Source organism: Euprymna scolopes, chromosome 45 (genome assembly GCF_053919585.1).
Source record: "Euprymna scolopes isolate OS-2025 chromosome 45, ASM5391958v1, whole genome shotgun sequence".
Lineage (NCBI taxonomy): Eukaryota > Metazoa > Mollusca > Cephalopoda > Sepiida > Sepiolidae > Euprymna > Euprymna scolopes.
Window position 1 is genome coordinate 54139239 of NC_136526.1, and position 27987 is coordinate 54167225.

The following is a 27987-nucleotide window of genomic DNA, read 5'->3' on the forward strand; positions in this document are numbered from 1 at the left end:
GTTATTTAAATGATTGAATAGAGAGAAAATGGTTGTTCTTCAAATGATTGTTATTTAAATGATTGGATAGAGAGAAAATGATTGTTCTTCAAATGATTGTTATTTAAATGATTGGATAGAGATAAAATGATTGTTCTTCAAATGATTGTTATTTAAATGATTGGATAGAGAGAAAATGATTGTTCTTCAAATGATTGTTATTTAAATGATTGGATAGAGAGAAAATGATTGTTCTTCAAATGATTGTTATTTAAATGATTGGATAGAGAGAAAATGATTGTTCTTCAAATGATTGTTATTTAAATGATTGGATAGAGAGAAAATGATTGTTCTTCAAATGATTGTTATTTAAATGATTGGATAGAGAGAAAATGATTGTTCTTCAAATGATTGTTATTTAAATGATTGAATAGAGAGAAAATGGTTGTTCTTCAAATGATTGTTATTTAAATGATTGGATAGAGAGAAAATGATTGTTCTTCAAATGATTGTTATTTAAATGATTGGATAGAGAGAAAATGATTGTTCTTCAAATGATTGTTATTTAAATGATTGGATAGAGAGAAAATGATTGTTCTTCAAATGATTGTTATTTAAATGATTGGATAGAGAGAAAATGATTGTTCTTCAAATGATTGTTATTTAAATGATTGGATAGAGAGAAAATGATTGTTCTTCAAATGATTGTTATTTAAATGATTGGATAGAGAGAAAATGATTGTTCTTCAAATGATTGTTATTTAAATGATTGGATAGAGAGAAAATGATTGTTATTTAAATGATTGTTCTTCAAATGATTGTTATTTAAATGATTGGATAGAGAGAAAGTGATTGTTCTTCAAATGATTGTTATTTAAATGATTGGATAGAAAGAAAATGATTGTTCTTCAAATGATTGTTATTTAAATGATTGGATAGAGAGAAAATGGTTGTTCTTCAAATGATTGTTATGAAAATGATTGGATAGAGAGAAAATGATTGTTCTTCAAATGATTGTTATTTAAATGATTGGATAGAGAGAAAATGATTGTTCTTCAAATGATTGTTCTTCAAATGATTGTTATTTAAATGATTGGATAGAGAGAAAATGATTGTTCTTCAAATGATTGTTATTTAAATGATTGAATAGAGAGAAAATGATTGTTCTTCAAATGATTGTTATTTAAATGATTGGATAGAGAGAAAATGATTGTTCTTCAAATGATTGTTATTTAAATGATTGGATAGAGAGAAAATGATTGTTCTTCAAATGATTGTTATTTAAATGATTGGATAGAGAGAAAATGATTGTTCTTCAAATGATTGTTATTTAAATGATTGGATAGAGAGAAAATGATTGTTCTTCAAATGATTGTTATTTAAATGATTGGATAGAGAGAAAATGATTAATCTTCAAATGATTGTTATTAAAATGATTGGATAGAGAGAAAATGATTGTTCTTCAAATGATTGTTATTTAAATGATTGGATAGAGAGAAAATGATTGTTCTTCAAATGATTGTTATTTAAATGATTGGATAGAGAGAAAATGATTGTTCTTCAAATGATTGTTATTTAAATGATTGGATAGAGAGAAAATGATTGTTCTTCAAATGATTGTTATTTAAATGATTGGATAGAGAGAAAATGATTGTTCTTCAAATGATTGTTATTTAAATGATTGGATAGAGAGAAAATTATTGTTCTTCAAATGATTGTTATTAAAATGATTGGATAGAGAGAAAATGATTGTTCTTCAAATGATTGTTATTTAAATGATTGGATAGAGAGAAAATGATTGTTCTTCAAATGATTGTTATTTAAATGATTGGATAGAGAGAAAATGATTGTTCTTCAAATGATTGTTATTTAAATGATTGAATAGAGAGAAAATGGTTGTTCTTCAAATGATTGTTATTTAAATGATTGGATAGAGAGAAAATGATTGTTCTTCAAATGATTGTTATTTAAATGATTGGATAGAGAGAAAATGATTGTTCTTCAAATGATTGTTATTTAAATGATTGGATAGAGAGAAAATGATTGTTCTTCAAATGATTGTTATTTAAATGATTGGATAGAGAGAAAATGATTGTTCTTCAAATGATTGTTATTTAAATGATTGGATAGAGAGAAAATGATTGTTCTTCAAATGATTGTTATTTAAATGATTGGATAGAGAGAAAATGATTGTTCTTCAAATGATTGTTATTTAAATGATTGGATAGAGAGAAAATGATTGTTCTTCAAATGATTGTTATTTAAATGATTGAATAGAGAGAAAATGGTTGTTCTTCAAATGATTGTTATTTAAATGATTGGATAGAGAGAAAATGATTGTTCTTCAAATGATTGTTATTTAAATGATTGGATAGAGAGAAAATGATTGTTCTTCAAATGATTGTTATTTAAATGATTGGATAGAGAGAAAATGATTGTTCTTCAAATGATTGTTATTTAAATGATTGGATAGAGAGAAAATGATTGTTCTTCAAATGATTGTTATTTAAATGATTGGATAGAGAGAAAATGATTGTTCTTCAAATGATTGTTATTTAAATGATTGGATAGAGAGAAAATGATTGTTCTTCAAATGATTGTTATTTAAATGATTGGATAGAGAGAAAATGATTGTTATTTAAATGATTGTTCTTCAAATGATTGTTATTTAAATGATTGGATAGAGAGAAAGTGATTGTTCTTCAAATGATTGTTATTTAAATGATTGGATAGAAAGAAAATGATTGTTCTTCAAATGATTGTTATTTAAATGATTGGATAGAGAGAAAATGGTTGTTCTTCAAATGATTGTTATGAAAATGATTGGATAGAGAGAAAATGATTGTTCTTCAAATGATTGTTATTTAAATGATTGGATAGAGAGAAAATGATTGTTCTTCAAATGATTGTTCTTCAAATGATTGTTATTTAAATGATTGGATTGAGAGAAAATGATTGTTCTTCAAATGATTGTTATTTAAATGATTGAATAGAGAGAAAATGGTTGTTCTTCAAATGATTGTTATTTAAATGATTAGATAGAGAGAAAATGATTGTTCTTCAAATGATTGTTATTTAAATGATTGGATAGAGAGAAAATGATTGTTCTTCAAATGATTGTTATTTAAATGATTGGATAGAGAGAAAATGATTGTTCTTCAAATGATTGTTATTTAAATGATTGGATAGAGAGAAAATGATTGTTCTTCAAATGATTGTTATTTAAATGATTGGATAGAGAGAAAATGATTGTTCTTCAAATGATTGTTATTTAAATGATTGGATAGAGAGAAAATGATTGTTCTTCAAATGATTGTTATTTAAATGATTGGATAGAGAGAAAATGATTGTTCTTCAAATGATTGTTATTTAAATGATTGGATAGAGAGAAAATGATTGTTCTTCAAATGATTGTTATTTAAATGATTGGATAGAGAGAAAATGATTGTTCTTCAAATGATTGTTATTTAAATGATTGGATAGAGAGAAAATGATTGTTATTTAAATGATTGTTCTTCAAATGATTGTTATTTAAATGATTGGATAGAGAGAAAGTGATTGTTCTTCAAATGATTGTTATTTAAATGATTGGATAGAAAGAAAATGATTGTTCTTCAAATGATTGTTATTTAAATGATTGGATAGAGAGAAAATGGTTGTTCTTCAAATGATTGTTATGAAAATGATTGGATAGAGAGAAAATGATTGTTCTTCAAATGATTGTTATTTAAATGATTGGATAGAGAGAAAATGATTGTTCTTCAAATGATTGTTCTTCAAATGATTGTTATTTAAATGATTGGATAGAGAGAAAATGATTGTTCTTCAAATGATTGTTATTTAAATGATTGAATAGAGAGAAAATGATTGTTCTTCAAATGATTGTTATTTAAATGATTGGATAGAGAGAAAATGATTGTTCTTCAAATGATTGTTATTTAAATGATTGGATAGAGAGAAAATGATTGTTCTTCAAATGATTGTTATTTAAATGATTGGATAGAGAGAAAATGATTGTTCTTCAAATGATTGTTATTTAAATGATTGGATAGAGAGAAAATGATTGTTCTTCAAATGATTGTTATTTAAATGATTGGATAGAGAGAAAATGATTGTTCTTCAAATGATTGTTATTAAAATGATTGGATAGAGAGAAAATGATTGTTCTTCAAATGATTGTTATTTAAATGATTGGATAGAGAGAAAATGATTGTTCTTCAAATGATTGTTATTTAAATGATTGGATAGAGAGAAAATGATTGTTCTTCAAATGATTGTTATTTAAATGATTGGATAGAGAGAAAATGATTGTTCTTCAAATGATTGTTATTTAAATGATTGGATAGAGAGAAAATGATTGTTCTTCAAATGATTGTTATTTAAATGATTGGATAGAGAGAAAATGATTGTTCTTCAAATGATTGTTATTAAAATGATTGGATAGAGAGAAAATGATTGTTCTTCAAATGATTGTTATTTAAATGATTGGATAGAGAGAAAATGATTGTTCTTCAAATGATTGTTATTTAAATGATTGGATAGAGAGAAAATGATTGTTCTTCAAATGATTGTTATTTAAATGATTGAATAGAGAGAAAATGGTTGTTCTTCAAATGATTGTTATTTAAATGATTGGATAGAGAGAAAATGATTGTTCTTCAAATGATTGTTATTTAAATGATTGGATAGAGAGAAAATGATTGTTCTTCAAATGATTGTTATTTAAATGATTGGATAGAGAGAAAATGATTGTTCTTCAAATGATTGTTATTTAAATGATTGGATAGAGAGAAAATGATTGTTCTTCAAATGATTGTTATTTAAATGATTGGATAGAGAGAAAATGATTGTTCTTCAAATGATTGTTATTTAAATGATTGGATAGAGAGAAAATGATTGTTCTTCAAATGATTGTTATTTAAATGATTGGATAGAGAGAAAATGATTGTTCTTCAAATGATTGTTATTTAAATGATTGAATAGAGAGAAAATGGTTGTTCTTCAAATGATTGTTATTTAAATGATTGGATAGAGAGAAAATGATTGTTCTTCAAATGATTGTTATTTAAATGATTGGATAGAGAGAAAATGATTGTTCTTCAAATGATTGTTATTTAAATGATTGGATAGAGAGAAAATGATTGTTCTTCAAATGATTGTTATTTAAATGATTGGATAGAGAGAAAATGATTGTTCTTCAAATGATTGTTATTTAAATGATTGGATAGAGAGAAAATGATTGTTCTTCAAATGATTGTTATTTAAATGATTGGATAGAGAGAAAATGATTGTTCTTCAAATGATTGTTATTTAAATGATTGGATAGAGAGAAAATGATTGTTATTTAAATGATTGTTCTTCAAATGATTGTTATTTAAATGATTGGATAGAGAGAAAGTGATTGTTCTTCAAATGATTGTTATTTAAATGATTGGATAGAAAGAAAATGATTGTTCTTCAAATGATTGTTATTTAAATGATTGGATAGAGAGAAAATGGTTGTTCTTCAAATGATTGTTATGAAAATGATTGGATAGAGAGAAAATGATTGTTCTTCAAATGATTGTTATTTAAATGATTGGATAGAGAGAAAATGATTGTTCTTCAAATGATTGTTCTTCAAATGATTGTTATTTAAATGATTGGATAGAGAGAAAATGATTGTTCTTCAAATGATTGTTATTTAAATGATTGAATAGAGAGAAAATGATTGTTCTTCAAATGATTGTTATTTAAATGATTGGATAGAGAGAAAATGATTGTTCTTCAAATGATTGTTATTTAAATGATTGGATAGAGAGAAAATGATTGTTCTTCAAATGATTGTTATTTAAATGATTGGATAGAGAGAAAATGATTGTTCTTCAAATGATTGTTATTTAAATGATTGGATAGAAAGAAAATGGTTGTTCTTCAAATGATTGTTATTTAAATGATTGGATAGAGAGAAAATGGTTGTTAGTCAAATGATTGTTATTAAAATGATTGGATAGAGAGAAAATGATTGTTCTTCAAATGATTGTTATTTAAATTATTGAATAGAAAGAAAATGATTGTTATTTAAATGATTGGATAGAGAGAAAATGATTGTTCTTCAAATGATTGTTATTTAAATTATTGAATAGAAAGAAAATGATTGTTATTTAAATGATTGGATAGAGAGAAAATGATTGTTCTTCAAATGATTGTTATTTAAATCATTGAATAGAGAGAAAATGATTGTTATTTAAATGATTGGATAGAGAGAAAATGATTGTTCTTCAAATGATTGTTATTTAAATGATTGGATAGAGAGAAAATGATTGTTCTTCAAATGATTGTTATTTAAATGATTGGATAGAGAGAAAATGATTGTTCTTCAAATGATTGTTATTTAAATGATTGGATAGAGAGAAAATGATTGTTCTTCAAATGATTGTTATTTAAATGATTGAATAGAGAGAAAATGATTGTTCTTCAAATGATTGTTATTTAAATGATTGGATAGAGAGAAAATGATTGTTCTTCAAATGATTGTTATTTAAATGATTGGATAGAGAGAAAATGATTGTTCTTCAAATGATTGTTATTTAAATGATTGGATAGAGAGAAAATGATTGTTCTTCAAATGATTGTTATTTAAATGATTGGATAGAGAGAAAATTATTGTTCTTCAAATGATTGTTATTTAAATGATTGGATAGAGAGAAAATGATTGTTCTTCAAATGATTGTTATTAAAATGATTGGATAGAGAGAAAATGATTGTTCTTCAAATGATTGTTATTTAAATGATTGGATAGAGAGAAAATGATTGTTCTTCAAATGATTGTTATTTAAATGATTGGATAGAGAGAAAATGATTGTTCTTCAAATGATTGTTATTTAAATGATTGGATAGAGAGAAAATGATTGTTCTTCAAATGATTGTTATTTAAATTATTGGATAGAGAGAAAATGATTGTTCTTCAAATGATTGTTATTTAAATGATTGGATAGAGAGAAAATGATTGTTCTTCAAATGATTGTTATTAAAAGGATTGGATAGAGAGAAAATGATTGTTCTTCAAATGATTGTTATTTAAATGATTGGATAGAGAGAAAATGATTGTTCTTCAAATGATTGTTATTTAAATGATTGGATAGAGAGAAAATGATTGTTCTTCAAATGATTGTTATTTAAATGATTGAATAGAGAGAAAATGGTTGTTCTTCAAATGATTGTTATTTAAATGATTGGATAGAGAGAAAATGATTGTTCTTCTAATGATTAAGGTATATCTTATCAAACTCGGGAATATTGTTCTTGAACTCGGGAATCTGCACCAAAATTTTTCATGCAAGGAATTGTGTAACAATAAACTACTAAATGTATTCGCAAGGAATTGTGGTGTAGCAATAAACTACTAAATGTATTCACAAGATCCAATCTTCAGTATGAGCAATACGTGCATTAAATAAATGGTTCAGAATTCTGTGAAGATTCCTGATTTCCACAAGAACACTCACAGAAAGTCGAAGTTTACATCTGCTAAAATTTTGTAAATATAAGACTCAAGGTGCAAATAATAGCATGAGAACCCCAAAACATCTTTTTCTTGTCAGAACAATTCTGTAATGGAATTCTTACAGACAAGCATAAGCAAAAAAAGGATAATAAAGGGAGCAGATGGTTGGCTAATTACATGGTGATTGAAAAGTAACTCCCCATTTTAAAATACATAAAATTTAGTTTTGAAATATAATTTATACAATTAAGGAATATGAGAAGAAAGTGTAATGTGTTGGTTTTATTTAAAATTCAATATAGGCGCCTTCGTTCGCCACCAGTCTTTCAAGTTGACTCGTTAGCGCATGAGCTGGTTTCACAAGAAACTCATAACTTTATTCGCCCTTCAAGTTCTTCTAAATTTCTTGAATTTGGCTGAGTAAACCCCAAAGAAAAAAATTGCAAGGCGTTAAGTCAGGACTTCTGTCCAGCCATTCATGTGAACTGCAATGACTCCTTCATTTTTCAGGGAATCGGGCATTCAGCCATTCTCGAACAATAACAAAATATGGAGGTACCTCACTATGTTAAGAGATGAGATTTGGCCAATTATAAATGTTTGGGACAATATTGAAAATTTGATTTTTATATTTGAGTGTGTGTTTCCAGTAATACTTTAAAATAAATAACTTGTATTTTCTTATTCATTTTTTTTTTATTTGTTTGTCTTCTGTTTAATGAGCAATTCTGTAATTTAGAACGTAATTTGTAATTTGATGATGAGAGCAGTTTTTTTTTTCAGTTTCTTTTATACCCTTGTCTTTGATGTGTGCCTTTGTCATCGAACATTGTCACTGTACCACCTTCCGGGAATTATATGTTCAAGTACATTTGTGATACAATGAAGATAATCCGAGTCACTAAGTGCTGGGAAGTGGGGATAAAGAAAAGTGGGAAATGACAAACAATGAACAAAGAAAAGGAAATTACAATGAACCTGTAGATATTTTTACATTTGACAAATGACAATAGAAATCTCTTGAACGGATAACAAAGAGAATCAACGACACTTGACAGAGGGCAGTCAGTGAGATGCTTAGGGAAAGAAGGGCAGCTTCTGGTGAGGGATTTTGAGATCGAGACGCTGACTAAATAGATGATAGCAGGCAATGGTTAATGAATAGAGTTTTTAGAGACAAATATAACATCGATAGAATGTGGAGAAGATACACCCACAAGTCCATCAAATATATGTGAAATGTGTTTATTTTTATACTTGTGACCCACGTGCATTTCGTCTGCAACCACTGGTATGAGAAGCTGGCAGCACGGCCAACGAGAACGGCAAAGAAATGGAAGTAGAAATTCACAGCACACAGCATTTTGAGATGGGTGGCCTGTCAAATGGGTCACGTCGTGGTCACACATTTTAAGGTTTTTTCATTAAACCAGTTCCTCTTACCTCTTTCAGAGAGCATGTTATTTTCAAGTTATTCAGGTTTTGATATTGCGTTCTATTTTCACGTTCGGCTTTATCAATGCTATAGTAGTTTAGAACAGACATGTTTTATGCAGACATAATGTATTTGATGTCCTGTTTGTCTTAGCATAGAACATTGTCTATTCTTCATTCGGTGTTAGCAGATGTTTGCCGATCATTCAAGTTAAATATTTACACAGCTCTTCCAATGGAATAATCTACATTCTTTGGTGTGGCAGATTGTTTGTCATCTGCCAAAAGGATTTTGTATCCAGACATAAAAGTTGCTAAAAAGGTGATGGAAAAATGGTGGGATCATTCTACTGTTGATGCAATTCTCTAACTATATAAGAGCCAAGTGAATCCAAGGATGGAGTATTGTTGCCACAATCTGGTCAGGAGCTACTAGAAACACCTAATCCTGCCTTCACAGAGTTTAAAATAGACTTTGTAACCTAGTGGGGGTTGCCCATTTCTCTTCCCTGCAACATCTTTCCCACAGAATTGCGTATTGCCACCTATTGTGGTTACTTTGATGTTCTGCTTTGTCCAGTTTCGACACAATTTGGCACTCATGTGAGCACCCGGAGTCGAGAAGAGCTGAACAAAGCACTTGGTCAACGTACACATTTATTGTCGGTTGCGCCTCAATTAAATCTTGTCCAGGGAACAGGGCGGCGCTGGCGTCCTGCCCCCTGATGCATTTCCCGCACAATTTTGGGATAAATGTCCATAGCTACCACATTGGAAACAGCGCGGGCGCCCCCGCCACTTGTTAATACAATTTCTTGCGATATGGCCTCGCTGGCCACAGCAGAAACATCTCCCATTGGTCGTGGGTCTCAAACTGGGACTCTTTTCAGCATTAGTCTTGGCTGCCCGCGCCATCATTACAACCGGTTCCTCATCTCTGATAATGGCTCGAGCACGTTCTAACAAATGTTCCACAAAAGAGCTGTTGTGAGCCTATCTCTGCTTTATTATTTTCATGACAAGCGCTCGTCTGAGTTCCAATCTTACTTTCATGAAAAACACTTGTCTAGTTGGATCCACTATCAATAATATCTGTGCCTTTTTCTCTGTGCCTAAACATAAATGTAGATTCCATGAACTTCTTTCTTAAATTTATTTACTTTTCCGTGCATTCCTGTGTTTCTTGATTAGACTTCTGTGAAAATTAAAAAAAAGGTGTACAGTCACTTTTCCGTTTGTTGTTAGGTTTCCAGATATTAAGCAATCTTTAAAGTAGCATCTTTCAGTGGAAGTCAGTGCTGTAGCTACGGAAAGGAAGGCACGGTCTGCCCCAGGTGATAGCAAAGGAGGGGTGTGTCTGTTTTTCATACACATTTTTCGCCAAGTTTTTCAAAATGTCACAAAACAACTTGTCCGGTGTATGTTCACATATAACGACAAATAAGGAACGGATAAACATCTTGACAGACAAAGGAAGACATACCTTCAACAAAAGGGATGAATATCATTCTGTGTGGTTTTTACATTTATCCAATCACGGAACACACTTGATCCATCTTCGATCTTGTTAGCTGAAAAGCTGCAACGAAAATTCTACCACAAACAAGATCTTGGGTTTATTTCAGCAACCTTGGAAAGATTGAACACTAATACAGTCTTGTCTACATTTTAATCGATCTTGCTCCTGCTTGGTGCCATCCCATCTGTTGACTATCTTTCCTGACTGCCTGTTACAGAGTGTCTAACTTTCTAAGGTGTCTCTCAACTCATTACGTCATGTATCTATGGAACCAAAACTCCATGCCTGGCCTTTTGTCAGGTATCCTTGTTTATAAAAACATTTCAATTATAAATTTCAAACAAATAATTTTTTTCCCTAATTATACATTGTGATTTGGCTTTCAAGTGCACTTGATGTGTATTTTATTTTATTCAAATTAAATTAACGTTTCTATAATGGAACTCACACCCTTGACGTTAAGCTTGTGTTGCCAACGCAGTTCCAACATTTCAAAATACAACCGCTGAGATACAATGCATCAACAGACTCCTCTTTCTCCGACTTTAGAATATGGCAAGAAAGAAGAGAAAAAGAAACAAAACAACAAATTGAGGATAGAGTTTAGTTTTTAGAAGTAATTTTTTTTCCTAATATTACGTTATGATTTGGCTTTCAAGCACACTTGATGCATATCCTATTTTATTCAAATTAAATCAAGGTTTCTATAATGGATCTTTCACCCTTGACATCCAAATCTTATTTATTAAAGATCCTTCTAAACATATTTTACATATTTCTGGTTTAATTATTTCTACATTAATTTCTAGTCCTATTTCAAAATATTCTTCCATTATCAAAACACTTATTTCTACAACATTGTCACCAGTTCAAATGTCGGTCAGTTACCTCTCTTCCTGGGACATCCGATGTTGCTTCAGTCATAATGTAAGAGGTTTTATGTTCTCAAGTGTGTGACGATCTTTCAAGCTGCATCTCTCCACAGATCTTCTAGATTATCTTCTTGATTATTTTTATTGATTATTTTTATTGATTATTTTTATTGATTATTTTTATTGATTGATTTTATATAAGTTTTATGCAAAGTATATGAATAACCACTCATCATCTAAAAATTTGCGATCTGTAAAAAGTATCTTGCATTCAGACTTCGGATTTTCAGTGTAAAAATAATCTGTAATCTTTTTTAAATTCCATTTGTAGAACTGGCGTACATTGTGAACCAGATGTATCTCAAGTGTTCGCTTGACTTTGGCATCAACAGCTGAATTATTCTGAGCAAAAGCTTGGGTTTAGCTGCTGTCTGACATAACACAGATATAAGCTAATCACAACATGGCGAACTGAATTACAATTGGAAGAGGGAGAAAAAAACAATAGCATCATGGACAGTACCAACATAACAAATCTTTAAAACATTCTATTCCAATAAAAAAAAAAAAAAAAAAAAATTTTTTATACAATAAAATCCTTTAAAAATATTTTTTTACATAGGAATTTCCACATATCAAGGCCCAGAGACCACTCGAGGATAAGGGGTAAGAGTGTACAGTAGTCAATGTAACAATATAGTAACTGTTAGTAATGGAAATTCGGTAAATTTGTTAACTTAAGTGAAACGGCTCATCAAGAACTTGTTTACGTTGGACTTGAAGACAATCAGATTGTAGTCATCTGGAAAGCAGGAAAATGGAAGACAGTTCAACGGGTGTGCACTTCTAAGAAAGAATCTTTGTTCATGGAATCTACGATTAGGTTTAGGAACATAAAGAGTGGAGGGAATTATTGATAGTGTTTTCTGCTCTTTGCTTTCAGTTTTACTTGACAAAAAATTTAAAACATGAAAAATGGCAAAAAATTTCTTTGAATTTTTAAGATTCAAGCTGCATGGCTCAACAGATCTTCCAGATTTTTTTTGTGTGTCCGTATGTGTGTTTCCAGATTAGATTTCTGTGAAAATGCCGAGCCGCACACTTTACAAGAATATGGTTTCTCGTGAGTGTGTATGCGTTTGTGGGTTTTTAAATTGGAATTATCTGAAAATGCAGCATTGCAGAATTCACAGGAATATGGTTTTTCTCCTGTGTGTGTTCGGATATGTGCTTTTAGATGAGAATTTCGTGAAAAAGCAGATGGACATATTTGGCAACGATATGGTTTCTCACCTGTGTGTATTCGTATATGTTTAGTTAAAGTGGAATTTTCAGCAAAAGCCATGTCACAAATTTGACATGAATATGGTTTCTCCCCAGTGTGGGTTCTTCTGTGTGATTTTAACGTTGAAATAACAGAAAAAGCGGCGCCACAATCTTCGCAAATGTACGACTTTTCACCAGTGTGTAGTCGAATGTGACGTTTTAAACTGGACTCATCAAAATAAGAAAGCCCACAAACTGTACATGAATACGGTTTTAATCCAGTGTGTGTTAGCAAATGTTTTCTCAGCGTTGAATTTTCTGAAAATGAGGATCCACAAACATTGCAAGCAAATGGTTTCTCGCCTGAGTGCCTTCGAGAGTGTGACTTCAGATGAGATTTTCGTGAAAATGAAGATCCACATATTTCACAGTGGAAAGGTTTCTCTCCAGTATGTATCATCATATGATTTTTTAAGCTTGATTTATCAGAAAAGGCAACTAAACAAATTTCACACGAATAAGGTTTCTCCCCTGTGTGTACACGTATGTGCGTTTTGAGATTAGAACTATGTGAAAATGCCGATCCACAAACTTTGCATGAATATGGTTTTTCTCTTGTGTGTACTCGCATGTGACTTTTTAGGTTGATCTTTTGTGAAAATACAGAGTTACAAACTGTACAAGGATACACGTTCTCTGTTTTGTTTATTTGCATATTTTCTGTTGATGCACGTTGCTTAGTTAATAAAGGTTTATCCTTCTCACAGGAAGTACGTCTCTTCAACAGTGTGTTCTTAAAGAAAACTAAGAATTCTTATCAGTTACCACACAAGTAAAAACAATTCCAAAAAATATTTCTCATTGTTTTTTTGTTGAATTATCAGTTCACATACAAATAAAAAAATTTTTAAAAATATTTCTAAGTCTTTTTTGTTGACGGTACAAAAATAATCATCAATAACAGTTGAAATCTGCAAAAATGAAAAAAAAAAAACTTGATGTGAGCATAAATTCATTTAGTATTGTTAAAATATTCTAAAATATACACTTTGTTCATTTGTATATATTTCTGAATTAATGATGGTTCACCCTCTTCACAGACTGTTGCATTTAAAACTAACCCTAACCTTTCTCACAGACTGTTTGCATGTTTTTATTTCATTTATTATGTAAAATTATCTCAAAAATTTTATTATTTTTGGTTGACTTTAATAAAATTATCTGAGTTATAAATTTCGTCTCCTTTTGTTATATATATATATATATATATATATATGTGTGTGTGTGTGTGTGCGGGGGGTATATGTATATGTATATATAAGTAGCGATGATTAACTCTTTCTCGTTATTTAACCATAATTTTATTCAGTATGTATGCCCATTTTGCTCCCCATCTATCATCCCTCTGTATCCCCACCCCAGACCGAATTGTACATAGATAGGAAGGACTGGCTAAACAGAAACAAGTTCTGTGATGCTTCGGCACGATTCAAACGAGGAACTTGCGAAACCAAAACACCAAACAAGGAAATTCACACAGCTTTGAGCAAAATTGTTTATTGTCGACGAGTGGCTGGAGAAGAAGAGGGGGAAGAAGAAAAAGCACCTCAAAACGGACAGGAATCCTCGACGGACCAGAAAAAGGTTAGCAAAAAGACGGCCCGCTGGAAACTCCGACTGCGGGGATCATTCTCCTCCTCTTTCAACATCTCGTCTCCTTTTGTTACGTATAAATAAGAATATTAGGTAAGTGAAAATGAGATTAGGATAATTAAATGAATAGAAAAATTGATAACCAATTTTTTCATTGATTGAGATTGTCGGACTGACTTCCTTATCTTGGTTGTTATTGTCACAACGTTTCGTCCGTTTTGCCCTCCGGCCTTCGTCAGGTGTTTAGTATCGAACTGGGGAACCGTTTGTTAGGAGTCTCAAACCCAACCCTTTATTATTATTACGGGGGTACCGTGTTTGGACTTCAGCTAGGCTTTGGGACATAGTTGCTGATTCTCTGTTTTTTATGTTACTTTTTCACTGCCTTCGTTCAGGATTGAACTCAGCACCTTTTTGGTCCTCTTGGGTCACTTTGACAAGGAACGATGTTAAGGTGTCGGAGATTTTGTTCCTTAGTTTTTGTTTATTCCAGCGGGTGTGTTGGATCCTTTCTCAAACGAGGGCATGCCCTGCCGTTTCCGTGACTCTAAGTGCCTTCCTGGAATCCACTGCTGTTTGTAATGTCAACCCTGCTGGTATGAGTTTTAAGTCTTTACATCTGTACAGGAAGGTTAGATGGTTAGCGAGTCTTGCCAGTTTCATATGACGCTTTTTCTAGGTGTCGCCATTCAATCCTAATGTCGGGTCTGTATTTTTGAGATGAGGTGTTAACAACCAAGATGAAGCCAAAATTGCACCAAAAAAAGGTTATGGTGACTGTTTGGTGGTCTGAGGCCAGTCTCATCCATCACAGTTTCTTGGGTCCGGGTGAAACGATTACAGCAGAGAAATACTGCCAACAAATTAATGAAATGCACCAGAAGCTCCAACGTATGTGCTCGAGATTAGTAAATATGATGGGACCAATTCTCCTCCATGACAACACTCGCCCGCATTTTGCTAAACTGATCCATATTCACCGAACGTCTTGCCTACCGATTATCACTTTTCAAGCATCTCGACAACTTCCTGCACGAAAAATGCTTCAAAAGCTGAGATGATGCTGAATCAGACTTCAATGACTTCATCACTTCCAGAACTTCCAGATTTCTATGCTGATAAATAAACTTGTTTCTCGTTGGCAAAAATGTGTCGGTTCTAATGGTTTTTATTTCGATTAATAAAGTTTATTATGAATTTTTGAATTTGGACGTCAAAAAAATGACATTATTTTTGCACCAACCTAATAATTAGTTAAATTACAAAAAAAAAAAAAAACAGAATTCTAAAAAAATAATTAATTTTTAAAAGATTTAAATAGAATAAAATTCGAATATGGTATGAAGTTTTAAACATAGATTTTTAAGTAAGTTTTTCTAATTTTTAAAAAAATATTTTCATATAAGATAAAAAAAAAATGACTATTGTCAATTATAAAATAGCAAATTAAACTACAATTTGAAATTATTTTCATTGTTAAATAATGTTTATTTCTAAGTGGTGTCAACTTGGTTTTAGCTCCTGTTTTAAAAATGTATGGAGGCCTCTAATTAATAAAATTAACATGAACAACAGCAAAAAAAGAAAAAAAAACACTGCTTACCCGATCCAATTAAAGAAACTAGCAGTATCTGTAAAAAGTATGTAAGATTTTTTTTTTTTTGCATTTTCACCCCAAACAAGGCACACTTGAACTTCTGTATGTTAGTACAGTTGGGGAAGCAGGGACCCGGAAGGGAATTCCAAAGTCTAGCAGTTTTGGAGTAGAACGCTCTCTTACATCTAGGGATCTCTACTTTGAAGAGGTGGGATTTAGCTGCTTGTCAGGTTGGTCAAAGGTAATTACGCCGAGTTCGTACAAGTGCTTGCAGTTCATCAGAGCATTCACCATTAAAGTACTTGTAGAACAGGCAGAGGCATGCAGCATTTCGTTGATGGGACAGAGGCTGAAGTTTAGATGACAGTTCAGGACCTAAGATTGGTAACTCTCTTTTGAACCTTGTCTAGGAGTGAGAGACTAGTGGCAGATGCACCAGCCCAAATATGACAATACTCCATACACGGGCGAATGGCCTTCACAAAAGGATGACGTGGCTGATAGTGCGTAAAATGTTGGTAATTTTACAAAAAATTAGGACATCTCTAATGATGACCCACGGCCACAAATTCTGAATAATAGCATGTGAGCAAGAAAATTCAATAATGATTGAATATTACGCGATATTCTGGTCAATGTGAAGATTTTTTCCAACTCAAAAAAAAAAAACCCTTTACAATGATGACTTTTAAAGATTTTCGGGGATGCTGAAAACGAATATAGCATTTAAAAGTAGTGCAGGGAAATAGTTTTCATGATATTTTTTCAAAAAGTGGAGATCACTTTCTATATGAATTCAAAAATGAGCACTCACTTTCTGGCCACCTAGTGATATTTTTTATTATTGGCCATTTTTTTTTACTTACTTTCCACCTTAACAATCGCTTTAAAATGACGTTTTAAGGTTTCCGGTTATGCTGAAAACGAATATAACATTTAAAAGTGGCTCAAGGAAATTGTTTTCATGATATGAACAAATGACTTTTTCAAAGGTAATTTAGCAGATTGACCAACAAACGACAATATGAAAAATAATAATATATACAAGAAATAAGTGTTACCGCAGTTAATTTTATACCTACCTGGCTCATTTGTTTGTGTTTTCAAGTAGTTTTTATTGCTCCTTATTTAATCTCAAAAATTCAGTTTTTCTGATCGGATTTGGGGGGAAAAAATGGCAGCATCTTCTTGGAAGAAGGGAGTGTTTATTCTGAAAGCCATTCTTAACATGGGGAGGTTGGGGTGTTTATTTGGAAAGCCGTTCTTAACATGGGGAGGTTGGGGTGTTATACCATGACCACCGAGATATAGAAGGCCTGTTAACTGAGAAATGCCTGCAGGCAATGTAGGTAAGATTTGTCAAACTATCACTGTTAATAGTGATATTTTTAACATGTTTTAATGCTCTTTTTAAAAATGCCCTCATATGAGGGCATTTTTAAAAAGAGCATTAAAGCATGTCAAAAAAGAAAATAAAAGGAACCCAATTCGATTAATAATGAAACTGAATTTTATTCAATATAAAATATAAATATTATCTATGTAAAATTACCTAATTTTAAAGCAATATACAATTTAATACTGATAAAACCGAATTATGAATTTAGGGAACAAACAATTAAAGAAACATATTAAACACAAACATTTCTTTTTTTTTTTCAAGGCCCGAAGGCCACTCAGGGATAAGGGTTATTGCGTGTACAGTAATCAATGAGATAGTATTGTAGTAATCATTAGTATTGGGGGTTTTGATAGAGTGTCTTACTTAAACGGGCGGTTTGTCAGGAGTTTGTTTATGTTGGACTTGAAGACATCCAAGTGGTAGTCAGGCGGGAAACAGGCAAGCGGCAGAGAGTTCCATTGGTGTGCAGTTCCTTCTGGACAAGATCACAGTGTAATATCTGTTTTGATGCTACACTTCACCTTTTCTGTCCTCGGTCAGTGGAAGAGAAATCATTCATGACTGAGATTATTTTTGTTCTTATCCAGAGTGCCCCTTATTGGGAAGCTGGATATTCCCCACAAGATTATATGTTGAAATATTTAAATAACTATTACTTTAAAGTAATAGTTATTTAAATATTTCAACATATAATCTTGTGAAATACAGAAATTAAATTTAAAGTTTTGGTTTTCTGTTCTTCTATGTTCATTTTTTTCCTCATGTTTTTCATCGAAATATGTAGCGTATTTTCATCAGTTACATGGTTAGCAATCCTATACTCTGCTATAGTCTTCATTTTCATATCAGTGCAGAATACATGGACACGGAAATGAAGTTCACATAACTACTAAAAGACAATCATACCATAATGTGAATATTGGTTAAAAACTAAGGAAATATAGTAAACATGTACAATATTAAATCAGGGTGGTGGTGAATTTGGGAGGGGGCATTATTATTATTATTTCACTTACTAGTTGTCTCACAGGGCATCATCAGTAATTGCTCACTGGCAGTAACCTGTGGTGTTCTCTGGAGACCGAGTGACAACAAGTCTCCCCAGATTTCCAGTGTTCTCCACCTCTTGACCATTGTGCAGATGATTACACGATATTGCAACAGCCATTTGCCATTGATTTCTTGTTGGCATCGACCATTGGTGTTTCCTGGGGTTTGGGTGACAAAATACCTCCCCAAGGTACCAGATTTGAACTGCACACTTCCAGTGGAGATTTGGTCAGTACTCTCTCACCTCGGTCTTTCCATCCTCCCTTACCCTTCACAACTAGTTGGTGTGACACCAGTCGATGTCATCTACACCAGTTTTTATTATTATTATTATGATGATAATAATAAGGGTGCTTGTGCAGTGTATGCACGTGTATTTTAAATAGTATTTCCAAGTTAAATTAAATCTTTATGGTATCTTTTTTGGGGTTTGTTTTACTATACAAAGACTCGAAAAAGTTTTCCATAAACAAATATATAACAAATAAATGTTATCAAATGACAGCCTATGTCAAAATAAAATATATTTGAGTGAGTTGCTAATAGTATTTTGTATAGTTTTTAGTTTTAACTTATTTCCCCATACTTAATGCATTCAACAGCGAGCTCACCACCATTTGTCTTTCTCAAATATATCGATAAACACTATGATTTTCAAACTGAATAAACATTTTACATTAAATGAAAGCACTAAAAACATATCCAGTTAGGTAGAAAAGTAATTTATCTTGCCTTTGATAACATTTGTTATATATTTTTTTTTTTGACAACTTCATCGAATCTATGTGTACAGTAAAACAAACCTCATTTTTTTTTTTAATTAAATTGTTAGGTGAAAGTGCAGAATAGTTATAAAAATCGCTTTCTAATATTTCAGCACGGTGCAAACAACATTTATTTATAAGATAAGAAAATATGTTAAATAAAATTTAATATAATCTTTATTTTTAGTTCATGTCAAAACTTTAATTAAAACTGATTAGTTAATGAATTCTTAATTAATTTGTGTTGTTCGTATGTCTCGGGAGAGAATAAAAAATTCTCTATTCCATTTCCCATTTCAGTCATGTAAATTATTTACAGTTAAAATGTTATAAAAAACAAAAACTTGGAAGTTTTAAATATACAAGGCTGTCCCAAAAAGAAGCTGACATATTTTAAATTTGATTAACTTCCTTAATATTTTAGTTATGCTTACCAATTTTCATATTCCAGCCTTTTTTCGGATCGTTTGGCTGAAGCTCTTGCACCAATGAATTTTATATGGAAATTTGCCCTCTTCATGAAGCATTCTGTGAAGAGATAATCGAGAGACCCCAATTTGACTTGATCTTCTTCTTACTGATGTGGATGGATCCTCAGCCACACTCTCTGCTAATCTCTGATATTTCTCATCACTTCTTGCCGTATGGGGTCTGCCAGATTTAGGGAGGTCACATATAGACCCTTGCTCATGAAATCGAGCCACCATAGCTTTTATTGCATTGGGAGTAGGGGAATTTCTTGAGTTGAAGTTTCGTTAAAATTCTCTTTGAGTTTCTGATATTGACTCATTCAACCGAAAATATGACTCTAAGATAAATATCCACTCCTCGGTAGTATAACGACTCATGATGACCTTGGAAGGGTTACTCTAGATGATCTGACAAAATAAAAGAAAACTATAAAAAATTAAGAAAGTTATGAATTTTTGTTAACCATCAACCTCTTTTGGGACACCCTGTATTTCAAAGAAATAAATTACGCCCGGTGCTAAAATATTGAAAATTCATCGATCGTAAAAAAAAAAACTGTGAAAAGTGCTAACTTTTAAAATATGTGGAAATACTAATAAAAGTTTATTATTAAAAGAACGGACTGAAAAATATTATATAAAAATTATTTGTTTTGCGGTAAAAAAAATAAATAAAATGAAATATTTGACTTTCTCCGATAGAAATAAAAGTTCAAAAACAGGTTCACTTACTATATTTTATTAGATTAAAATTATCCAAATGTAATAACTATCCAAAAGAAGAAAATACATGGACGTTCGGTACCACAGCCATATTTTTTATGCCTGTTAGTGTGACTACGTTGTTGAACACAGGAGACTCTAGGTACCCTTTACCTACTAGTTCATTTGGCATTTACATCACGCTGTCATTTTCACTGGCCTCCTTCTCTCTCGGTAGTCGTGGTTATACTATACTGGCTACTCTCATAAAAAAAATAAATAAAATACGAAAAAATTCAAAACACCTATAAACCTTGAATTCCAAACGAGGCTTGCACCTTCCAAAAAAGATGCCGGCATTTTTTTTTTTTTCAAATCCGCTGGGAAAAACTGAATTCCTGAGATTAAATAAAGAGCGATAAAAACTACTTGGAAGCCAAAACAAATGAGCCAAGCAAGCAGGCATACAATTAACTTTTGTTGGTTTTATTGTATATTGTTATTTTTCGTATAGTTGTTTTTTGGCTAAATTTCTTGCTTTTTTTTTTTTACACAAGCATCACCACATTATCAAGGTCAAGAGGCCACTCAAGGATAAGGGTTAAAGAGTATATAGTAGAAATTGGACAATATAGTAATCACTAGTAATGAAAATTCGGTAAATTTGATAACTTATATGGAACGGCGCATCAAGAACTTATTTACGTTAGACTTGAACACAACCATATTGTAGTCAGTCAGAAAGCAGGAAAACGGAAGACAATTCTACAGGCGTGCAGTTCTAAGAAAGAAGCTTTGTTCATAGAATCTACGTTTAGCTTTAGGCACAGATAAAGAGTGGGAGGAATTATTGACAGTGTTTTCAGCTAGACGAGTGTTTCTTGTGAAAGTTTGGCGAGGGGGGACCATAGACTGAATCTCAGTCGAACACTTTCCATGAAAATAACGATACATCAGAGACAAACTCGCAACATCTCTTCTGTGAGATAGAGGTTGCAGGGAAGAGAAAAGGACATCTCCTACGAGGCTACAAAGTCTATTTTGAACTCTATCAAGGCAGGACAAGTCCTTTCTAGCAGCTCCTGCCCAAATGTGGCAACAGTATTCCATCCTTGGATGTACCTGGCTCTTATATAGATAGAGAATTGCATCAGCAGTGAGATATCTACCGGATCGATAGAAAAATCCCACCATTTTTCCAGCGGCCTTGGCAACAGATTTGATGTACACGTTCCATTTAAGATCAGGAGTAATGGTCAAGCCCAGAAGCTTGTCAAAACTTGAGGCCTCCTGAAGACGAGAGTCATTCATTTCAATTGATGCCAGACATGGATCAGAATGTTGATGATGTAAAGAGAGAAGCTTGGTTTTAGATGCATTAAAAGTAACCAGCCACTCCTTTCTCCATTGTACTACGTGCTCAAGATCAGAGGAGAGAGAATCGGAGAGAACTTGGTCGTTTACTGTCTTAGATGTGCTACCATAAATGGTAGTGTCGTCAGCATAAATATCTACAAATGATGTAAAGATGTGATTTGGAAGATCATTAATGTAGATCAGGAAAAGAGTTGGGCCCAGGATGGACCCCTGATGGACACCAGCATTAATACTGTGAGCTTCTGATTTTTGCCTCTCAACTACTACTCTTATGAACCTATCAGAAAGAAATGATATAATAATTGAGAAGACATTTTCAGCTACACCATAGCTGGAGATCTTGTGAAGTAAACCTTTATGCCATACCCTATCAAAGGCCTTAGATATGTCCAGAGCAATTGCCCTAGAAAGGTTGCCTCCGTCGAGAGATTTGCTAATCCTATGAGATATAACTGTAAGCACATCTGCTGTAGATCTAGCAGAACGGAAACCATATTGAGTGTCACTAAGAAGGTTATTTTTGTTGAGATGGTTGATTACTTCTATATTTAACACAGATTCCAGCAACTTACTCATGACACACAGGAGACTTATTGGCCTGTACTGAGAGGGAGATGAGCAATCACCTGAATTCTTAAATACAGGGCATACTGGTGAGATTTTCCAGGGTGATGGGAAGCAATTCTCCTTAAGACAACGTTTAAACAGTTTTGTAAGTATGGGCGCTAGTTCTGGTTGAAGTTTTTTGAGTACTATAATTGGAATACCGTCAGGGCCAGTTGCTTTACTGAAATCAAGGTTTTTGATTAGCTTGGCAACATCACGTACAGATATACGTATATCACATAGCGTGTTTTCTGATGCAGGAGGAAATATTGGGGGTTGGCGGCCTTGGTTGCAAAGGGTAGAATTAGCTGCAAAGTTCTTGGCAAAGAGTTTGGCTTTGTCTGATGCTGACGAGATTACCTCAGGTCCATTGATGATAGTTGGGATAGAGCACACGCTTCTGTTCAGGATTCTGTTTGCTATTTGCCAAAACTGGTGGGAACCAAGCCACTGCTCAGCTACTTTGGACTTAACGGATTGAGCATACAACTCTCTTGCATTCTTTATTACTTTCTTACAATGGTTGCTGGCAGTCCTGAAAGCGGCTTTAGTTTCCATACATCTATTACATTGGAAGCAGTGGAAAAAGTGATTTCTGTGCGCAATGGCAGCAGCACATTCTGGAGAGAACCATGGCTGGCTGTTAGGTTTTTGCTGGAAGGTTTTCGAGGGTATGAAATGGTCTATACCTACAATTAACCATTCTGTCAGGTCTGATACTATACAGGACACATCCTTTTTAAACATGGAATGCAGAGGTAGATCCGATATAAATGTACGGAAGCTATCGCAGTCAGCCGTAGTGTATCGATATACTGTACGATGGAGAGGTACGTCTGGAGCTTATTACATTTCATTTTTATCTTAATTGATACAACAGAGTGGTTGGAAGATCCAAGAGGAGACAAAACAGAAACTGACCATAGTTCAGGGCAAGTTGTGAGAAAAAGGTCTGGTAGGCTTGCATACTGGCCTTCATTGTCGGGCACACGGGTGGGTTCATGAACAATCTGAGTGAGGTCATAAGCAATGGAGAAATCATGACAGAACCTCCCCTCATCATCGATCTTGTTTGAGTGGGTCAACCATTCGACGTTGTGAACATTGAAGTCTCCACATACGTGAATGTTAGCTGAAGGATAAGCAGATAGGACTTAGTCAATTTTCTCAGATATGCTTTTAAAGATAGTAACTCTGCTGTTGTGGGGGCGATAGAGAGTAAATATAAATGCCGTAGTGTGAGCTAAAGCAACCCGGAAGCACATATAGAGTAAGTTAGGATCTTCCCTGGAGATGTCCCTACCACATGGAAAGCCATCTTTAATATAGGCATATATTCCATGCCCATGGCGATCTTGGGGGTCAGATTTAGAAGTTAAGTTATAGTATCCTTTAATTGCGAACTCCTCTAGGGAAATAGCCTGTCCAATGCCAGTTTCACATAAAAATAAAAGGTCTAGTTTAGTCTCCTGTAATTGGGTTTCAACCTCTGGAAGATTAGAATGTAGACCCCTGATGTTGGAGAAGGAGATATTGTAGTAGGGGTCTACGTTGGAAGTTGGAGAACTGGGTTTAATCGTGTATTTTTTAAAAATTTGTCATGATGAAATTTTGGAATTTGTGGACTAGGTCGTCAGATTTACTTAGAGCAGGACAGAGAGGGGAAACTAAGAGAGAAAAAGAAATGAAGAATTTTTTTTTTTTGCACATAAGGTAAAGCCGTAACAATTACCCACTAATATGGCATCAAGAGGCCCCACCAGAAGCTACTGCATTGTCCAGAATCCATTCACCAAATGGCAATACAGCAGCCCCAGTACTTTGCACCTGCTGATAGGACAGCCTCCTTAGTGGTTAATCCAAGGTTCGGGTCCCTGACTACCAGGCGGATAATGTCAGCCCAGATAAAACGTTTACCTCCAGCACCTTTACCATGGCTACAAGGATAGACATAGAAACAGAAAATTTCCGCCATCTCCGCCAACTGTTCGCGCAAAATACTGCCAATCTAGAAAACAGCTTTTTCTTCTCCCTTTGTCAGAAAAATCACTCATTAAAAAATGAGGACTGAGGGACAAATAAGGAGAAGCGAGAGTAACGGGAGCTGCCGATAATGCATCCACAATGCGTTTTCTACTCTCCATTAAAAAAAAAAATTATTAAGTATTCTACTTAATAAAACTCCAACAAATGTGTTTAAGGGAAAGTATGGTGATAGATTCCCCTCTCACGAGCTAAAAATGAATACAATTATGTAATCTATTTTTGCAATCAACTTGGTAGATAAATAAAGATTTATGGACGAGAAAAAAGCTAGCATTTAATAAAACAGAAATACATAAATTAAATACTGAAATAAAATGGAGTTATTAATATTTGAATCTAAAAATAAAAAGTATGATTAATATGGAAGTCACTTATTTCAACAAAAACACTTCTGTCTCCAAAATGCAAACTGTAGAGAAGAATTAAAGTTTTAATAACAGCGTTCAAAAGACTTTTTTTCTGCTAAATCTCCTATTTTTTTTGGGGGGGGGGTGGATTTGCTGAAAGCCATTTTGATTTTTTCTTACTTTCCACCTAAACAACCACTTTTAAAATCACAACTTACCTAGGTTTTCGGATATGCTGAAAACGAATATCGCATTTAAATTTGCAGCAAGGATCTTGAACAGAAGTGTGCATTCTATCTCAACTATCATCAATGGACCTGAGGTCATCTCGTCAGCATCAGACAAGGCCAGACTATTTGCCAAGAACTTTGCAGCTAATTCTACCCTATGCGACAATGACCAACTCCCTGTATTTCCTCCTATAACAGACAACACGCTATGCAACATACAAATATCTGTGCGTGATGTTGCCAAGAACTTTGATTCCAGTAAAGCAACTGACCCTAATGGCATTCCAGTTATAGTGCTGAAAAAGCTCCAACCAGAAGTTGCCCCCATACTTACAAAACTGTTTAAGCGTTGCCTTAAGGAGAAGTGCTTTCCAACACCCTGGGAAACCTCATCAGTATGCCCTGTATTTAAGAATTCAGGTGAAAAGTCATCTCCCTCTTAGTACAGACCAATAACTCTCCTGTGTGTCATGAGTAAGTTGTTGGAATCCATATTAAATAAAGAAGTAGTCAACCACCTCAACAGAAACAACCTTCTTAGTGACATGCAATTTGGTTTCCGCTCTGCAAGATCTACAGCAGATGTGCTAACGGTTATATCACACGGGATTAGTGAATCTCTTGACAAAGGTTTCCTTTCCAGGGCAATTGCTCTTGGCATATCAAAGGCCTTCGATAAGGTATGGCATAAGGGCCTACTTCACAAAATTTCCAGCTACGGTATTACTGGAAATGTTTTCTCAATCATTAAATCATTTCTCTCCGATAGGTTCATAAGAGTAGTGGTTGATGGGCAGAAATCAGAGGCCCACAGTATTAATGCTGGAGTCCTTCAGGGGTCCAACTCTCTTCCTGATCTACATCAATGATCTCCCAAAACACATACTTACATCATTTGTTGACATCTATGGCAACACATCAAAGGCCGTAAATGACAAAGTTTTCTCTAATTATCTCTCCTCTGATCTTGAGCACGTGGTACAGTGGGGGAAGAGGTGGCTGGTCACTTTTAATGCATCCAAAACCAAGCTTCTATCTTTACATCATCAACGCTCTGATCCCCATCTGGCATCAATTGAAATGGATGGCTCTCGTCTTAGGGAGGCTCCATGTTTTGACAAGCTTCTGGGTTTGACCTTTACTCCTGATCTAAAATGGAACACATACATCAAATCTGTTGCCAGAGACGCTGGGAAAATGGTGGGATCCTTCTACCGCTCCAAAAGATATCTCACTACTGATGCAATTCTCTATCTTTATAAAAGCCAAGTACGTCCAAGGACGGAGTACTGCTGCCACATCTGGGCAGGAGCTGCTAAAAACAGCCTATCCTGCCTTGACAGAGTACAATATAAGCTTCATGGTTTAGTGGGGGATGTCCTTTTCTCTTCTCTGCAACCTCTCTCCCACAGAAGTTTCCATGGCAGGTGCTCGTCTGAGCTCCAATCTTTCATGAGAAACACCTGTCTAGTGTCTGGCTGAAACTACTGTCAATAATTTTCCCCACTCTTTATCTGTGCCTAAATCCAAGCGTAGATTCCATGAGCAAAGTTTCTTTCTTAGAACTGCACGCCAGTGGAACTCTCTGCCGCTTGCCTGTTTCCCACCTGACTACAACTTGGACGTCTTCAAGTCCAACATAAACAAACTCCTGACAAACCGCCCGTTTAAGTAAGACACTCTATCAAAACCCCCAATACTAATGATTACTACAATACTATCTCACTGATTACTGTATACGCAATAACCCTTATCCCTGAGTGGCCTTCGGGCCTTGATAAGTGGTGGTGACCCCCATGCAAAAAAAAAAAAAAAAAAAAAAGCAAAGAAATAGTTTCCCGGATATTAAGCAATAAAATTTATGTTATCAGCGGTGCGGTGGCCATTTCTATACGCGTCAAAAATACGAAAAGTAAGTAAAAAAAATTACCAAAAAAGATTTTAAATGTTATATTCATTTTCACCCCCCCCCCCAAAAAAAAGTCGTCATTATAAATGGTTTTGGGGAAGTTAGAAAGAATCTTGACATTGACCGATATTGTATAGAATTTTCACAGCAAACCACTTTACAAGAGACCCCAGAAATACTCACCTTTCTGGAATGTTTCTTTCAAACGATTTTTCGATGACAAAAACCTAAAATCAGTTAACAGTAAAATTCAAAATGGTGACCAGAAAATCAGGACCGCAGAAAATGAATAATTGAATAAACATATCGGGTTTGTATTACTGTACACATAGATTCGAAAAAGTTGTCAAAAAACTAATATATAACAAATAAATGTTATCAAAGGCAAGATAAGTTACTTTTCTACCAAACTGGATATATTTTTCGTGTTTTTATTCAAGGTAACATGTTTATTCAGCTCGAAAACCATACAGTATTTACCGATGTAATTGGAACATTCAAAATGGAGTCTGATTCTCTCTTTAACACGGTAAGTTTGGGAAAAGATGTTATAAATAAAAAACCGGATAAAATACTGTTAAAAACTCGCTCAATATATGTTACTGTGACATAGGTTGACATATATTCGGCGGGTTTTTAATAGTATTTTGTATAGTTTTTTTTATTTATAACACCTTTTTACAAACTTACGGTGTTAAAGAGGGTGTGAGACGCCATTTTGAATTTTCGAATACATCGGTAAACACTGTATGGTTTTCGTTGTTACATTGAATAAAAACACAAAAAATATATCCAGTTTGGTAGAAAAGTAACTTATCTTGCCTTTGATAACATTTATTTGTTATATATTTGTTTTTTGACAACTTTTTCGAATCTATGTGTACAATAATACAAACCCAAAATATCCATCTCTTTGATTTTGCCAATAAAAGATGGGGGGGGGAGGTTTACAATCTACAGCGAATCGAAAAAGAGGCAAAAAAAAAAAAATCAAATAAATGTTACCAAAGGCAAGATAAGTTACGCTTCTACCTTGCTGTACTGGATAAGTTTTCAGTGTTTTTACATTTTTAAAATGTTTGACTTGAAAAACAAGCAATGTCGAGTGGTACCACGAGCACAGGGTAAAATATCCGCGTGACAAAAACACTACGGTATTTTTCCTTGTGCTCTTGTACCGCTTGTTATTATTTGTTTTTCGAACCGAATAAACATTTAGCATTAAAATTAAAAACTTATCCAGATTACAGCTATATCACTTTTTAGGTACCTCCAACG

General features: G+C 33.2%; 1 protein-coding gene across 1 annotated transcript; it reads right to left on the reverse strand.

Annotated features, from left to right (window-relative positions):
* Positions 1 to 8153: 8153 nt before the first annotated feature.
* LOC145269666 (uncharacterized) lies at positions 8154 to 27093 on the reverse strand. The gene is made up of 2 exons (XM_080125376.1): positions 26893 to 27093; positions 8154 to 13527 (listed from the first exon to the last, which is right to left on the reverse strand). Exon 2 carries the CDS (start codon positions 13269 to 13271, stop codon positions 12297 to 12299), a length of 975 nt encoding a protein of 324 aa, XP_079981502.1. The 5' UTR covers positions 13272 to 13527; positions 26893 to 27093; the 3' UTR covers positions 8154 to 12296.
* Positions 27094 to 27987: the final 894 nt, after the last annotated feature.

Bases quoted from the DNA above. Each gene is read 5' to 3' on its own strand.
- LOC145269666 (XM_080125376.1), bottom strand. From the start codon at position 13,271: ATGCAAATAAACAAAACAGAGAACGTGTATCCTTGTACAGTTTGTAAC.